General features: G+C 42.4%; 1 protein-coding gene across 4 annotated transcripts in view; it reads right to left on the reverse strand.

Moving 5' to 3' along the window:
- Positions 1 to 7,354: 7,354 nt before the first annotated feature.
- Positions 7,355 to 17,350, reverse strand: part of LOC134878675 (integrin alpha-3-like) — a 33,316-nt gene continuing 23,320 nt past the window's right edge. For 2 of the 4 annotated variants that reach the window (XM_063904858.1, XM_063904860.1), the window contains exons 16-28: positions 16,462 to 16,605; positions 16,103 to 16,200; positions 15,686 to 15,854; positions 14,998 to 15,078; positions 13,898 to 13,977; positions 13,628 to 13,705; positions 11,857 to 11,959; positions 10,903 to 11,079; positions 10,473 to 10,568; positions 10,075 to 10,185; positions 9,857 to 9,955; positions 9,486 to 9,611; positions 7,355 to 8,686 (exon numbers count right to left, since the gene is read on the reverse strand). In XM_063904858.1, coding sequence (XP_063760928.1) covers positions 8,525 to 8,686; positions 9,486 to 9,611; positions 9,857 to 9,955; positions 10,075 to 10,185; positions 10,473 to 10,568; positions 10,903 to 11,079; positions 11,857 to 11,959; positions 13,628 to 13,705; positions 13,898 to 13,977; positions 14,998 to 15,078; positions 15,686 to 15,854; positions 16,103 to 16,200; positions 16,462 to 16,605 — 1,524 coding nt within the window. In that variant the 3' untranslated portion in view covers positions 7,355 to 8,524. Of the gene's footprint in view, positions 8,687 to 9,485; positions 9,612 to 9,856; positions 9,956 to 10,074; positions 10,186 to 10,368; positions 10,569 to 10,902; positions 11,080 to 11,856; positions 11,960 to 13,627; positions 13,706 to 13,897; positions 13,978 to 14,997; positions 15,079 to 15,685; positions 15,855 to 16,102; positions 16,201 to 16,461; positions 16,606 to 17,350 lie in introns of those variants that run through there. The other 2 variants (XM_063904859.1, XR_010167704.1) reach the window with 2 other exon arrangements.

The following is a 17,350-nucleotide window of genomic DNA, read 5'->3' on the forward strand; positions in this document are numbered from 1 at the left end:
CCGTATTTCAGAGTTGTACTTGTGAATGTGAAGTGTATTTAAAACACGTTGTGGTCAGTAAGATGATACTCATGTATTGGTGAGTTGGGGGGGGGCGGGGTTATTGTGAAAGTCCCTTCACTTTCACTTTCACTTTCCAAACTACGTTCTCCGTTTTACGGACCGGAAGTGCCGCTGCGTGTTTGATATTACACTTGAATTTTGACAGGGCGGGCTCTTATTCTGAAGGTGTCATCTCCTCCGTTTGTCCGGAAACGTTGACGTCAGCCTCGTTTTCGCTTTCTGGTTGTCTAGGAAACTGATTAGGTAATGCTCTGACGTCATACCCACTGATGTAGTTGATGAGGCAACACGGAACAGGCAACATGATGAGGCAACACGGAACAGGCAACATGATGAGGCGACACGGAACAGGCAACATGATGAGGCAACACGGAACAGGCAACATGATGAGGCAACACGGAACAGGTTGATGTTTGACATAATACAAACAAACAAAAGCTAATGAAAACAAACAAAAACAAACCCCATTATTTACCATGATTACATGATCCACGGTGTGAGGTCACTGTGTCATCATTCTCTCTGGACTGGATTAATACTTCAGTCATTGTTTGTGCGCAGTAAACACATAAACAGTAAACACATAAACAGTAAACACATAAACAGTAAACACATAAACAGTAAACACATAAATAGTAAACACATAAACAGTAAACACATATACAGTAAACACATAAACAGTAAACACATAAACAGTAAACACATATACAGTAAACACATAAACAGTAAACACATAAACAGTAAACACATAAACAGTAAACACATATACAGTAAACACATAAACAGTAAACAGTAAACACATAAACAGTAAACACATAAACAGTAAACAGTAAACACATAAACAGTAAACACATAAACAGTAAACACATAAACAGTAAACACATAAACAATAAACAGTAAACACATAAACAGTAAACACATAAACAGTAAACAGTAAACACATAAACAGTAAACAGTAAACACATAAACAGTAAACACATAAACAGTAAACACATAAACAGTAAACACATAAACAGTAAACACATAAACAGTAAACAGTAAACACATAAACAGTAAACACATAAACAGTAAACAGTAAACACATAAACAGTAAACAGTAAACACATAAACAGTAAACAGTAAACACATAAACAGTAAACACATAAACAGTAAACACATATACAGTAAACACATATACAGTAAACACATAAACACATAAACAGTAAACACATAAACAGTAAACAGTAAACACATAAACAGTAAACACATAAACAGTAAACACATAAACAGTAAACACATAAACAGTAAACAGTAAACACATAAACAGTAAACACATAAACAGTAAACACATATACAGTAAACACATATACAGTAAACACATAAACACATAAACAGTAAACACATAAACAGTAAACAGTAAACACATAAACAGTAAACACATAAACAGTAAACACATAAACAGTAAACACATAAACAGTAAACAGTAAACACATAAACAGTAAACACATAAACAGTAAACACATAAACAGTAAACACATAAACAGTAAACACATATACAGTAAACACATAAACAGTCACATAAACAGTAAACACATAAACAGTAAACACATATACAGTAAACAGTAAACACATAAACAGTAAACACATATACAGTAAACAGTAAACACATATACAGTAAACAGTAAACACATAAACAGTAAACACATATACAGTAAACAGTAAACACATAAACAGTAAACACATAAACAGTAAACACATAAACAGTAAACAGTAAACACATAAACAGTAAACACATAAACAGTAAACAGAAACATGTATTTACAGGTAGTGATGTTGTAGTTACAGGAAGTAATGGTGTAGTTACAGGTAGTAAAGGTGTAGTTACAGGTGGTAATGGTGTAGTTACAGGTAGTAATGGTGTAGTTACAGGTAGTAATGGTGTATTTACAGGTAGTAATGGTGTAGTTACAGGTAGTAATGGTGTAGTTACAGGTAGTAATGGTGTAGTTACAGGTAGTAATGGTGTAGTTACAGTAGTAATGGTGTAGTTACAGGTAGTAATGGTGTAGTTACAGGAAGTAATGTTGTAGTTACAGGTAGTAATGGTGTAGTTACAGGAAGTCATGTTGTATTTACAGGTAGTAATGGTGTAGTTACAGGTAGTAATGGTGTAGTTACAGGTAGTAATGGTGTAGTTACAGGTAGTAATGGTGTATTTACAGGTAGTAATGTTGTAGTTACAGGTAGTAATGTTGTAGTTACAGGTAGTAATGGTGTAGTTACAGGAAGTCATGTTGTATTTACAGGTAGTAATGTTGTAGTTACAGGTAGTAATGGTGTATTTACATGTAGTAATGTTGTAGTTACAGGTAGTAATGGTGTAGTTACAGGTAGTCATGTTGTAGTTACAGGTAGTAATGTTGTAGTTACAGGTAGTAATGGTGTAGTTACAGGTAGTAATGGTGTAGTTACAGGTAGTAATGGTGTATTTACAGGTAGTAATGGTGTAGTTACAGGTAGTAATGTTGTGTAGTTACAGGTAGTAATGGTGTAGTTACAGGTAGTAATGGTGTAGTTACAGGTAGTAATGTTGTAGTTACAGGTAGTAATGGTGTATTTACAGGTAGTAATGGTGTAGTTACAGGTAGTAATGGTGTAGTTACAGTAGTCATGTTGTAGTTACAGGTAGTAATGTGTAGTTACAGGTAGTAATGGTGTAGTAACAGGTAGTCATGTTGTAGTTACAGGTAGTAATGGTGTAGTTACAGGTAGTGATGTTGTAGTTACAGGTAGTAATGGTGTAGTTACAGGTAGTAATGGTGTAGTTACAGGTAGTCATGTTGTAGTTACAGGTAGTAATGGTGTAGTTACAGGTAGTAATGGTGTAGTTACAGGTAGTCATGTTGTAGTTACAGGTAGTAATGGTGTAGTTACAGGTAGTAATGGTGTAGTTACAGGTAGTAATGGTGTAGTAACAGGTAGTCATGTTGTAGTTACAGGTAGTAATGTTGTAGTTACAGGTAGTAATGGTGTAGTTACAGGTAGTAAAGGTGTAGTTACAGGTAGTAATGGTGTAGTAACAGGTAGTAATGGTGTATTTACAGGTAGTAATGGTGTAGTTACAGGTAGTAATGGTGTATTTACAGGTAGTAATGGTGTAGTTACAGGTAGTGATGTTGTAGTTACAGGTAGTAATGTTGTAGTTACAGGTGGTAATGGTGTAGTTACAGGAAAAGGGTGTAGTTACGGTAGTAATGTGTGTTACGGTAGTAAGGGTTAGTTACGGTAGTCATGGTGTATTTAAAGGTAGTATGTGTTTTTTGGGGAGTATTTTGTAGTTACGGTAGAAAAGTGAGGGGTGGTAATTTTGTAGTTACGGGTAGAAAATGGTGTATTTAAAGGTAGCGGTTTTTACAGGTAGTAAGTTGTAGTTACAGTAGTATGTTGTAGTTCGGGTAAAAAGTGTAGTCAGGTGATGGTGTAGTTACAGGTAAAGTTGTAGTTCAGGTAGAAGGTATTTAAAGGGTAGAAATGGGGTAGTTAAGGTATAATGGTGTATTACGGGTAGTAGTGTAGTTACGGGTAGAGGGTGTATTACGGTAGTAATGTTGTATTTTACAGGTAAAATGTTGTAGTTACAGGTAGTAATGGTGTGTAACGTGGTAAGGGTGTAGTTACAGGTAAAAGGGGTGTAGTTACGGGTAGTAGGGTGTATTGGTAGTAATGGTAGTACAGTAGTATTTTTTGGTTCCCGGTAGAAAATGTTTGATTTACAGGTAGTAATGGTGTAGTTACAGGTAGTAATGGTGTAGTTACAGGTAGTAATGGTGTAGTTACAGGTAGTGATGTTGTAGTTACAGGTAGTATGGTTGTAGTTACAGGTAGTAATGTTGTAGTTACAGTAGTAATGGTTGTAGTTACAGGTAGTAATGGTGTAGTTACAGGTAGTGATGTTGTAGTTACAGGTAGTCATGGTGTAGTTACAGGTAGTCATGTGTAGTTACAGTAGTAATGGTGTAGTTACAGGTAGTATGTTGTAGTTACAGGTGTATGGTGTAGTTACAGGTAGTAATGGTGTAGTTACAGGTAGTAATGGTGTAGTTACAGTAGTCATGTTGTAGTTACAGGTAGTAATGTTGTAGTTACAGGTAGTAATGGTGTAGTTACAGGTAGTAATGGTGTAGTTACAGGAGTGATGTTGTAGTTACAGGTAGTAATGGTGTAGTTACAGGTAGTAATGGTGTAGTTACAGGTAGTGATGTTGTAGTTTACAGGTAGTAATGTTGTAGTTACAGGTGGTAATGGTGTAGTTACAGGTAGTAATTGTTGTAGTACAGGTAGTAATGGTGTAGTTACAGGTAGTCATGGTGTAGTTACAGGTAGTAATGGTGTAGTTACAGGTAGTGATGGTGTAAGTTACAGGTAGTAATGTTGTAGTTACAGGTAGTCATGGTGTAGTTACAGGTAGTAATGGTGTAGTTACAGGTAGTGATGGTGTAGTTACAGGTAGTATTGGTGTAGTTACAGGTAGTCATGGTGTAGTTACAGGTAGTAATGGTGTAGTTACAGGTAGTGATGGTTGTTTTACAGGTAGTAATGGTGTAGTTACAGGTAGTAATGTGTAGTTACAGTAGTATTGGTGTAGTTACAGGTAGTGATTTGTAGTTACAGGTAGTAATGTGTAGTACAGGTGTAATGTGTAGTTACAGGTAGTAATGGTGTAGTTACAGGTAGTCATGGTGTAGTTACAGGTAGTAATGGTGTAGTTACAGGTAGTGATGTTGTAGTTACAGGTAGTAATGTTGTAGTTACAGGTAGTAATGTTGTAGTTACAGGTATAATGGTGTAGTTACAGGTAGTATGGTGGTAGTTACAGGTAGTCATGGTGTAGTTACAGGTAGTCATGGTGTAGTTACAGGTAGTCATGTTGTAGTTACAGGTAGTAATGTTGTAGTTACAGGTAGTAATGGTGTAGTTACAGGTAGTATGGTGTAGTTACAGGTAGTCATGGTGTAGTTACAGGTAGTAATGGTGTAGTTACAGGTAGTGATGTTGTAGTTACAGGTAGTAATGTTGTAGTTACAGGTAGTAATGGTGTAGTTACAGGTAGTAATGGTGTAGTTTACAGGTAGTATGTGTAGTTACAGGTAGTAATGGTGTAGTTACAGGTAGTGATGTTGTAGTTACAGGTAGTGATGTTGTAGTTACAGGTAGTAATGTTGTAGTTACAGGTTAGTAATGTTGTAGTTACAGGTGGTAATGGTGTAGTTACAGGTAGTAATGGTGTAGTTACAGGTAGTAATGGTGTAGTTACAGGTAGTAATGGTGGTAGTTACAGGTAGTAATGGTGTAGTTACAGGTAGTAATGTTGTAGTTACAGGTAGTAATGGTGTAGTTACAGGTAGTAATGTTGTAGTTACAGGTAGTAATGTTGTAGTTACAGGTAGGTAATGTGTAGTTACAGGTAGTAATGGTGTAGTTACAGGTAGTAATGGTGTAGTTACAGTAGTCATGGTGTAGTTACAGGTAGTAATGGTGTAGTTACAGGTAGTAATGGTGTAGTTACAGGTAGTAATGTGTAGTTACAGGTAGTAATGGTGTAGTTACAGGTAGTAATGGTGTAGTTACAGGTAGTAATGGTGTAGTTACAGGTGGTATGGTGTAGTTACAGGTAGTAATGTGTAGTTACAGGTAGTAATGTTGTAGTTACAGGTAGTATGTTGTAGTTACAGGTGTAATGGTGTAGTTACAGGTAGTAATGGTGTAGTTACAGGTAGTAATGGTGTAGTTACAGGTAGTAATGGTGTAGTTACAGGTAGTAATGGTGTAGTTACAGGTAGTAATGGTGTAGTTACAGGTAGTCATGGTGTAGTTACAGGTAGTAATGGTGTAGTTACAGGTAGTGATGGTGTAGTTACAGGTAGTAATGGTGGTAGTTTACAGGTAGTCATAGGTGTAGTTACAGGTAGTAATGGTGTAGTTACAGGTAGTGATTTGTAGTTACAGGTAGTAATGGTGTAGTTACTGGTAGTCATGGTGTAGTTACAGGTAGTTAATGGTTGTAGTTTACAGGTAGTGATGGTGTAGTTACAGGTAGTGATGGTGTAGTTACAGGTAGTGATGTTGTAGTTACAGTAGTAATGGTGTAGTTACAGGTATGATGGTGTAGTTACAGGTAGTGATGTTGTAGTTACAGGTAGTATGGTTGTAGTTACAGGTAGTCATGTTGTAGTTACAGGTAGTAATGTTGTAGTTACAGGTAGTAATGGTGTAGTTACAGGTAGTGATGTTGTAGTTACAGGTAGTCATGGTGTAGTTACAGGTAGTCATGTTGTAGTTACAGGTAGTAATGGTGTAGTTACAGGTGGTAATGGTGTAGTTACAGGTAGTAATGTTGTAGTTACAGGTGGTAATGGTGTAGTTACAGGTAGTAATGGTGTAGTTACAGGTAGTAATGGTGTAGTTACAGGTAGTGATGTTGTAGTTACAGGTAGTAATGTTGTAGTTACAGGTAGTAATGGTGTAGTTACAGGTAGTAATGTTGTAGTTACAGGTGGTAATGGTGTAGTTACAGGTAGTAATGGTGTAGTTACAGGTAGTAATGGTGTAGTTACAGGTAGTCATGTTGTAGTTACAGGTAGTAATGTTGTAGTTACAGGTGTAATGGTGTAGTTACAGGTAGTAATGGTGTAGTTACAGGTAGTAATGGTGTAGTTACAGGTAGTCATGGTGTAGTTACAGGTAGTAATGGTGTAGTTACAGGTAGTGATGTTGTAGTTACAGGTAGTAATGGTGTAGTTACAGGTAGTCATGGTGTAGTTACAGGTAGTAATGGTGTAGTTACAGGTAGTGATGTTGTAGTTACAGGTAGTAATGGTGTAGTTACAGGTAGTCATGGTGTAGTTACAGGTAGTAATGGTGTAGTTACAGGTAGTGATGTTGTAGTTACAGGTAGTAATGGTGTAGTTACAGGTAGTCATGGTGTAGTTACAGGTAGTAATGGTGTAGTTACAGGTAGTGATGTTGTAGTTACAGGTAGTAATGGTGTAGTTACAGGTAGTCATGGTGTAGTTACAGGTAGTAATGGTGTAGTTACAGGTAGTGATGTTGTAACAGCTAATTGGTTTGTTTATGTTACTTACTATGTTAATAAAGTTGTTATCTGAAGTGTGAGATAAACTGCACCTCACTCAACATGGTCCATCACCAGGTGTTTTCAGAGGACTCATTTTCATCTTCATCACCATCATCATCATCCTTATCACTGTCATAATTTCTTCACCATCATCATCTTTATCACCATCAGCACAGCTGTGTTTGATCATAATTTATTATTATAGGATTTAAAGGGACAGTACACCACTGAAGCAGATCAGAGACCCTCAGAAACAGCAGGATTCAAACATTACATCCTTTATAGTACACTTTGTTCATGAGATTTACAGACTGAACACACAGACCCTGAAAGCACCACAGACCAGTGACCCACTAAAATATGTTTTAATACATTAACATACAGGACACACAATGTGAACTACACACCCAAACACACACAATGTGAACTACACACCCAAACACACACAATGTGAACTACACACCCAAACACACACAATGTGAACTACACACAAACACACACAATGTGAACTACACACCCAAACACACACAATGTGAACTACACACAAACACACACAATGTGAACTACACACACAAACACACACAATGTGAACTACACACAAACACACACAATGTGAACTACACACCCAAACACACACAATGTGAACTACAAACAAACACACACAATGTGAACTACACACAAACACACACAATGTGAACTACACCCAAACACACACAATGTGAACTACAAACAAACACACACAATGGGAACCACACACACAAACACATCCTGCCTTCATGGGCTGTCAGAAATATCACAACTTTATAAAATGGCAGTGAGAGGATCAGAAAAATGTTCAGTAGAGAGCCAAGGTCTGCAGGGAGATCTCAGTTTTCTGGCCCTGCAGAGAAATCCCAAGGTTGGGAAAGAGCTCTCAGATTTAGCAATAATTGTCACATAAGAAAATGCTGATCTAATAACACAGTTTGGTTCTTAAATCAACTATTTATGGAAAGGCTTTTATGTAATTTCCCTTTTCCAGGAATCTCAACAGAGAAAGTTTAGACTCAGATTACATGTAAAGAATTGCAAACATTTACAGAAATGACGTAATAATAATATCAACTTCAGATTAATGTTGTCAGCTTTATTTCTGCTTTAAGGAACACTGTGTCAACTGTCCTACTCTGTACCAAATCAGGCAGCCTGTTTACAGTCAGCAGGAAACACAGCTGGGGGGGCTTCAAAGTGTCTCACACACACACACACACACACACACACACACACACACACACACACACACACACACACACACACACACACATTGAATGGCAGTGTGCTGCATGATTCCAGGCAGCGATCGGCCTCTCAGTGCGTCTCAGACCAGGAGGTGACCCAGTGTTTGGCTAACTTCCTGTTTCCGTCTCGGATCAGGAAACCATCTGCGTCCGTGTGCTGCTCGTCTTTACCCAGAATCCTCCCCTGGTGCAGCGCCACCCTCCATGCTCGCCGCCGCATGAAGAAACCGACCTGCGGTCAGAGAGAAACCTGGACATCAGGACTTCAGTCACACCGTGTGATACCATGTGAGGTCAACGCAGACGCAGAGACCTTTTTCACCAAGGCGGAGAGAGTGAAGAGAGTGAAGCGAGTGAAGCGAGTGAAGCGAGTGAAGCGAGTGAAGCGAGTGAAGCGCCCACGCTCAACATAATGTTTCAACTCAAGCAATAGTGAAGCTGTCTCTCTCAGCCAATCAGCGGTGTGAATATCAACTTGTCTTCACTGACAGTTGTTAGCTGTTAGCTTTTAGCATAGAGAGCTCACAGCTCCTCATATCTGTTCAGAAACTAGAGGAACATCAGAGTTTATAAATGACTGTCTGTGGAGAGCAGTCTGTATTTCTGTCTGATGTTATTGTGAGTGTGGACCAAGCAGCTACATGTTAGCTTAGCATAGTGTATTACGAGTAAATCACAGTCAAATATGTTCATTTTGTTGTTGGTATCCACCAAGAATCTTTTGCTTTAGGGTTAGAGGGGGGGGTCAGTAACAGGCGGTAACAGCCGGTCCTTAGAGCAGCTCACTGGCACCCCCCCCTCAGAGCTCCTCTCCCATCCTCTGGTTCTCAGACGGCTGGATCTTCAGGCTGGCTCTCTGGGTTTTAGCCCCGAACATCTCTCTGGTTCTTGCTCTCCGGAAGAACCCACATTGAACAGCAGGGGGCGACACAGCAGCACTTTACCAACCAGCAGGAGATGCCCCCTCCCAAAATAATTACTTTAGAGTGACCCGAAACAAAAGATGTGGAGAGCAGCTGTCTGTAGTTTACCTTCCAAAGCAGCAGGCAGATCACAGCCAGCAGGGAGACCCCCGCCAGCACAGACACCACCAAGATCCACAGGGGGGCACCGGAGTCCAGCTGCTGCCCTGCCGTCGGGTAAATGTGGACCTCAATCTGCAGGGAACAAGAATCAGGAGGAAACTGTACAGACAGCAAACACCACCCAAACCCCCGCCTAAAGAGTCTTAATCATCCCAGTGTGGGGGTCCCTGAGGTTCAAAATACAAGCTATAACAGAGATGGACAAACCATGGTACCGGCTGTCGCTCGCATTCAAAGTTGTGCAGCAAGTTTGCAGAGCGGCTAAGCTAACGTAAATAGCGATATTGTTTTAATATTTATTCTGTAGCTTGTGATACCTGGCTGCTGCGCGGCTCCATGATGAGGGTCGATTTGTTGCTCTGCAGCTTCAGAGTCGCCCAGAATCGAACCAGCAGACTGTGGGCATCACGGAAATCCTGAAACACAGCACAGAGCAAGAGGCTAAAGGCTTCAGGCTACTGAGGGTCTGGGCTCCTCTTTAGGCCCCTGAGGGCTCCACTTTAGCCTACTCTTTAGGCTGTTCTGCAGCGTGTACCTCCATCAGGGTGGAGCTCCACAGTCTGGCCCTCACAGTCAGCGATGCAGAGGAACTCATGTTCAGAAGAGGACACACAAACGCCACACAGCGGGCCCCATGCACACAATCCTACACACACACACACACACACACACACCATTGTGAAAAGAAACTAAACTATTTGATAGCTTTTGTAGGAATTGAAATATAAACTTAACACAAACGTTAAGGAAATTTGTGTCTTGGGAGATTTGTCCCATTTATTCTTGGACGCAAACCACGAAGGAATAATCTACAGAACACATTCCTTACCTTTTGTGTTAGGGTTATTTTACACATTATTTCAGAAGGAGGATTAGAGTTGTGTATCACAGCGCCCCCTGTGGGAGGCTGCAGAACTGAAGGTGTTTTTATACCAGAGAGTAGGACTTCCTGTTTCCCTTCAGGAGGCTCCTTCCTCTCTGATCCAGCAGACTCCTCCTCCTCCTCCCCCTGTCCTCCTCCTCTTCCAGCTGATCGAAAGAACAGATGAAGGACTCTGATTGGTTTCTTAGTTCAGTGACAGAGAGTTAAATCAGTGTGAGAATATTTCCTCTTGAAAGTGTGAGTTTTCTTATTAATTACACTAACAAAGGTTTTTATGAATATGAGGTAATATTTATATTTGGAATATTAAAAACCCATTGACCAATCCAAACGAGCCCTCACTGATGTTTCCTGTTTATGGAAATTGTTTAATTTTATATGAAGGCAGCTCTCTCTCTCTGATTGGACGTGCCTTTATTTTGAAGATTGCCAGCCCAGGACCTTTATTTTGAAGGTGCCAGCTGATGTTGCCATGGTTACCTTGAGGTTAAGGGGGTTGACGATGTTTCCGGGCGGATCACAGTGCACCTCAGACGTGCCGTCCAATCGGATCTCTTCGAGGTACAGCAGCCACTTCCCATTGGATACCTCCCTCGGCCAATCAAACTCCACTTGCAGGTTGCCTAGGTGACCCAGCGGCTTCCCGGTGACGCGCACCTATCAGAGGATGCCGTTGGTTACCAAGCAACCAGAACAAGAAGAAATTGGAGGTTGTTTTCAGTAGTAGGGTTTACAGAAGCTAACACGCTACAGAGGCTACGATGGCAGCGCTAACACAAAGATTGTAGTGGAGAGTTAAAGGTAACCCAGTGTTGGCACTAGTTCTCTAGTTTATCACTAGGTTCACCCCGGTGTGTCGGCCAGAACACCACTTAAGGCCAAAGGTCCAGTGTCCAGAAATGAGGAGCTGAGATGATGCTTGACCTTCTATATTATGTCCTTTAATGGTTTGGATGTTTGTATATGTGTTGTCTTCCTACAAAGAAATGAACACAATACCTGAATACAAAGTTAACATACTTAAACAATAAACATAGAGGCAGCCGATGCTCTTATTCTGACACGCCACAGACATGCTACTTCCGGTAATCGGGTTGGCGAAACAATAGGTCTAAAACTTAGCGGTAAACACTAAACATCTCACACGTAACCTCACAAACATTCATCCACATGAACTACAGCTTAACACCTTAATAATAATTATTAAGGAACAACATAAACAGTACTGTGCACAACACTCACCGTCATTCACACACACTAACACAACAAAACCTTCCCGCAACTACTTGTAATGGCCACCGTCTGACCTAGTGCCACGTCACACACAACACGTGAGCTAGCCCCTCCTCCCCTTATCATCTACACCCAACAACTGAAACTTCTGAACATCAACACAACTTTGGAGCCTTTTCTACAAAGATGGTATGTTCAGACCTGCAGGATGAAGAGCAGCAAACTGCCAACGTCCTGCGTCCTCCTCATGGCTGACTCCCCGATCACATGACCGCCGAAGGAGGCGGGGCCCGGAGGGGTGACTCTGTCAGGTCAACCAATGAGAGGAGAGGTCTACACTTAACATGTGGTGTCGAAATATCAGAAAAATAACCAAGTTAACCTGAGATAACCTGAGATAACCTGAGTTAACCTGAGATAACCTGAGATAACCTGAGATAACCTGAGATAACCTGAGTTAACCTGAGTTAACCTGAGATAACCTGAGATAACCTGAGATAACCTGAGTTAACCTGAGATAACCTGAGATAACCTGAGATAACCTGAGTTAACCTGAGATAACCTGAGATAACCTGAGATAACCTGAGATAACCTGAGATAACCTGAGTTAACCTGAGATAACCTGAGATAACCTGGGATAACCTGAGTTAACCTGAGATAACCTGAGATAACCTGGGATAACCTGAGTTAACCTGAGATAACCTGAGATAACCTGGGATAACCTGAGATAACCTGAGATAACCTGAGTTAACCTGAGATAACCTGAGTTAACCTGAGATAACCTGGGTTAACCTGAGATAACCTGGGATAACCTGGGTTAACCTGAGTTGACCTGAGATAACCTGAGATAACCTGAGATAACCTGAGATAACCTGAGATAACCTGAGATAACCTGAGATAACCTGAGTTAACCTGAGATAACCTGAGATAACCTGAGATAACCTGAGTTAACCTGAGATAACCTGAGATAACCTGAGACAACCTGAGATAACCTGAGATAACCTGAGATAACCTGAGTTAACTTGAGATAACCTGAGATAACCTGAGATAACCTGAGTTAACCTGAGATAACCTGAGATAACCTGAGATAACCTGAGATAACCTGAGTTAACCTGAGATAACCTGAGATAACCTGAGATAACCTGAGATAACCTGAGTTAACCTGAGATAACCTGAGATAACCTGAGATAACCTGAGATAACCTGAGTTAACCTGAGTTAACCTGAGATAACCTGAGATAACCTGAGATAACCTGAGATAACCTGAGTTAACCTGAGATAACCTGAGATAACCTGGGATAACCTGAGATAACCTGAGATAACCTGAGATAACCTGAGTTAACCTGAGATAACCTGAGATAACCTGAGATAACCTGAGATAACCTGAGTTAACCTGAGATAACCTGAGATAACCTGGGATAACCTGAGTAACCTGAGATAACCTGAGTTATAACCTGAGATAACCTGAGATAACCTGGATAACCTGAGATAACCTGGGTTAACCTGAGATAACCTGAGATAACCTGGGTTAACCTGAGATAACCTGAGATAACCTGAAGTTAACCTGAGATAACCTGAGTTTAAACCTGGGTAACCTGGGGTTAACCTGAGATAACCGGATATAACGTGAGTAACCTGAGATAACCTGGAACGGTTAACCTGAGATAACCTGAGATAACCTGAGATAACCTGAGATAACTGGTTAACCTGAGTTAACCTGAGATAACCGTGATATAACGTGAGATAACCTGAGGATAACCTGAGATAACCTGGATAACCTGGTTAACCTGAGTTAACCTGAGATAACCTGAGTAACCTGGGGTTAACCTGAGTTAACCTGAGATAACGTTGAGATAACCTGAGATAACCTGAGTTAACCCGGGTTAACCTGAGTTAACCTGAGATAACATGAGTTAACCTGAGTTAACCTGAGTTAACCTGAGATAACCTGAGTTAACCTGAGCGTGACTCACAGAGAGAGAGACGTCTGCAGAGAGAACCGCACCAACATGGAGACGCAGACAGGAAGTAGATCATCCTGCTCACTGAGCCTGAACACACACATTAACAATATTGTTAGACAGGAGTGTGTGTGTGTGTGTGTGTGTGTGTGTGTGTGTGTTTGTGTGTGTGTGTGTGTGTGTGTGTGTGTGTGTGTGTGTGTGTGTGTGTGTATGTGTGTGTGTGTGTGTGTGTGTGTGTGTGTGTGTGTGTGTGTGTGTGTGTGTGTGTGTGTGTGTTACGTGGACAACTGCAGCACAGTCTGGATCTCTCTGGTGTTCAGACTAATCTCTGATGGCTGGAATATGATCCACACCTGAACCTGAAACACGGGGGGAGGGGGGGTTAGGGTTAGACAGAGTACTGAGAGTACTGACAGAGTACTGACAGAATACTGAGAGAGTACTGACAGATAACTGACAGAGTACTGACAGAGTACTGACAGAGTACTGAGAGAGTACTGAGAGAGTACTGACAGAATACTGAGAGAGTACTGACAGATAACTGACAGAGTACTGAGAGAGTACTGAGAGAGTACTGAGAGAGTACTGACAGAATACTGAGAGAGTACTGACAGATAACTGACAGAGTACTGACAGAGTACTGACAGAGTACTGAGAGAGTACTGAGAGAGTACTGACAGATAACTGACAGAGTACTGAGAGAGTACTGAGAGAGTACTGAGAGAGTACTGACAGAATACTGAGAGAGTACTGACAGATAACTGACAGAGTACTGAGAGAGTACTGACAGAGTACTGACAGAGTACTGAGAGAGTACTGACGGAGTACTGACAGAGTACTGAGAGAGTACTGACGGAGTACTGACAGAGTACTGACGGAGTACTGACAGAGTACTGACAGAGTACTGACAGAGTACTGAGAGAGTACTGACGGAGTACTGACAGAGTACTGACGGAGTACTGACGGAGTACTAAGAGTACTGACGGAGTACTAAGAGTACTGACGGAGTACTGACACAGTACTGAGAATACTGAGAGTACTGACAGAGTACTGACAGAGTACTGAGAATACTGAGAGTACTGACAGAGTACTGAGAGAGTACTGACAGAGTACTGAGAATACTGAGAGTACTGACAGAGTACTGAGAGAGTACTGACAGAGTACTGACGGAGTACTGAGAGAGTACTGACAGAGTACTTTGGGTAAACTGATACGAACACTGAGGCGATGTGTACTTCAGATGTTGGCCATGCAGTTTGTGCAAACTGTGTACATATACAAGTCACATGTTGTTGTCTTTAACGTGCACTGTGTAGTATTTATGATTGTATCTTGTGATGGACTGCAGGACTCCAAAACAGACCAGTCGTTTGGGGTACCTGGAGGTTGCTCCTGAACGGGTTCCCCAGCTCACACAGCAGAACCTGGTCTTCAGCAGAACACTCCACCTGGACGTCTCCCTGAACACACACACACCTGTCACAGCAACAGTCTCACTTGCAACCTGCAGACCTGGTCCAACACAAGTGAGGACCAGTCAACTATACAAATACAGTCTGAGATCAGGTCCAAGTCGAGTCCCTGGTGCTTTAAGGTGGATTTAAACAATGTGAATTTGTGGGTCCGGTTCTGTAGGTCCATCTCTGTCAGTGAAATCTCCCTGAGACAAGTCTGAGGTCCAGCTGGTCGGACTATCTCAGGTCCAGCAGGTCAGACGCTCTCAGACCCTCTCAGGTCCAGCAGGTCAGACCCTCTCAATTCCAGCAGGTCGGACCCTCTCAGGTCCAGCAGGTCAGACCCTCTCAGGTCCAGCAGGTCAGACCCTCTCAGGTCCAGCAGGTCGGACCCTCTCAGGTCCAGCAGGTCGGACCCTCTCAGGTCCAGCAGGTCGGACCCTCTCAGGTCCAGCTGGTCGGACTCTCTCAGGTCCTGTTGTCCGACTGAAATACCTGCATGTCTCCTGATATTCTAACTTTGAGCCTGTAGCCTATGATCCATAATCAGCTGTAGCATGTTGTCCCTCAGGGCTCAGTTCTGCAGAACCCCCTGGTAGACCTGTACCCTTACCTTGGCTCTGACCCCTGAGTATGACAGTGTGGTTGGGACGCTGATGTTCAGAGCGGCGTTGTGAGCGTCCTCCGCCGGCCGGAGTGCTGAGGCCGCGTTGCTGACATTAACCTCCAGGAACAGGCGGGAAACCCTGGAGTCGTAGACCAGGACCTGAGAGTCCTGCTGCCTGAAACATACACATATACACACACACACACACACACACACACACACACACACACACACACACACACACACACACACACACACACACACACACACACACAGGTCACACATGAAGATGATGAAGAAGAGGAAGAGCAGGGAGGGGACGAAGAGGAGGAAGAGGAGGGAGAGGACGAAGAGGTGGAAGAGGATGAAGACCTTTGACACAAGGTTCTCCTTTCTGAGAGGGAAGTGGACTCTGGAGCTCACCTGGTGAATGGGTTCTGGTTCTGGTCTGTAAACTGGGCCGTCATCTGCAGATTACTGTTGCAGCGGTTATCAGAACCACAGGCCTTCTGGATGTGGATCTGTGAAGAGACAGAATTTTAGAATGGGTTAAAGGCCCAGTTAGGGAGTCCTGACCTAGGTCCTGGTTCTGAGTAGTTTCTGTCTGGGTTCTGACCCTTGGTATTAAGATTCTGTATGGTTATGACCCGGGTTATACAATTTCTGATGGGTTCATAGCCGGGTTATAAAGGTTCTGATGGGTTCTGACCCAGGTTATTAAGGTTGCGACCCAAGTTATAATGGTTCTGACCCAAGTTATAAAGGTTCTGATTGGTTTTGACCTGGGTTCTGATGGGGCGGGGGGTCTGGCTCAGCACTGGGAGATGTTTGAGGTCCTGTACGCTGTTTCTCTTCCTGGGCAGCTTCTCATGCAGCGAGGCGTTCAGGGAGAACACGAGAGGTTCCACTTTGTTCCGGACCGGACTCTGCAAGAAAAAAGGAACATGAAAAACACTGAAAAATACAGGGTGTCCCTGAACGCAACAAGAGCTACAGGGTGTCCCTGAACGCAACAACAGCTACAGGGTGTCCCTGAACGCAACAACAGCTACAGGGTGTCCCTGAACGCAACAAGAGCTACAGGGTGTCCCTGAACGCAACAAGAGCTACAGGGTGTCCCTGAACGCAACAAGAGCTACAGGATGTCCCTGAACGCAACCAGAACTACAGGGTGTCCATGAACACAACAAGAACTGGTGTGACTGAATCAGGTGACCTCAGGTGTGCCAGTTTCAGGTGACCTCAGGTGTGACCTCAGGTGTGCCTGTTTCAGGTGACCTCAGGTGTGACTGTTCAGGTGACCTCAGGTGTGCCTGTATCAGTTGACCTCAGGTGTGCCTGTATCAGGTGACCTCAGGTGTGACTGTATCAGGTGACCTCAGGTGCGCCTGTATCAGGTGACCTCAGGTGTGGCTTTATCAGGTGACCTCAGGTGTGGCTGTATCAGGTGACCTCAGATGTGACCTCAGATGTGCCTTTATCAGGTGACCTCAGGTGTGCCTGTATCAGGTGACCTCAGGTGTGCCTGTATCAGGTGACCTCAGGTGTGACTGTTTCAGGTGACCTCAGGTGTGCCTGTATCAGTTGACCTCAGGTGTGCCTGTATCAGGTGACCTCAGGTGTGCCTGTATCAGGTGACCTCAGGTGTGGCTGTATCAGGTGACCTCAGAT

Source organism: Eleginops maclovinus, chromosome 16, assembly GCF_036324505.1.
Source record: "Eleginops maclovinus isolate JMC-PN-2008 ecotype Puerto Natales chromosome 16, JC_Emac_rtc_rv5, whole genome shotgun sequence".
Classification (NCBI taxonomy): domain Eukaryota; kingdom Metazoa; phylum Chordata; class Actinopteri; order Perciformes; family Eleginopidae; genus Eleginops; species Eleginops maclovinus.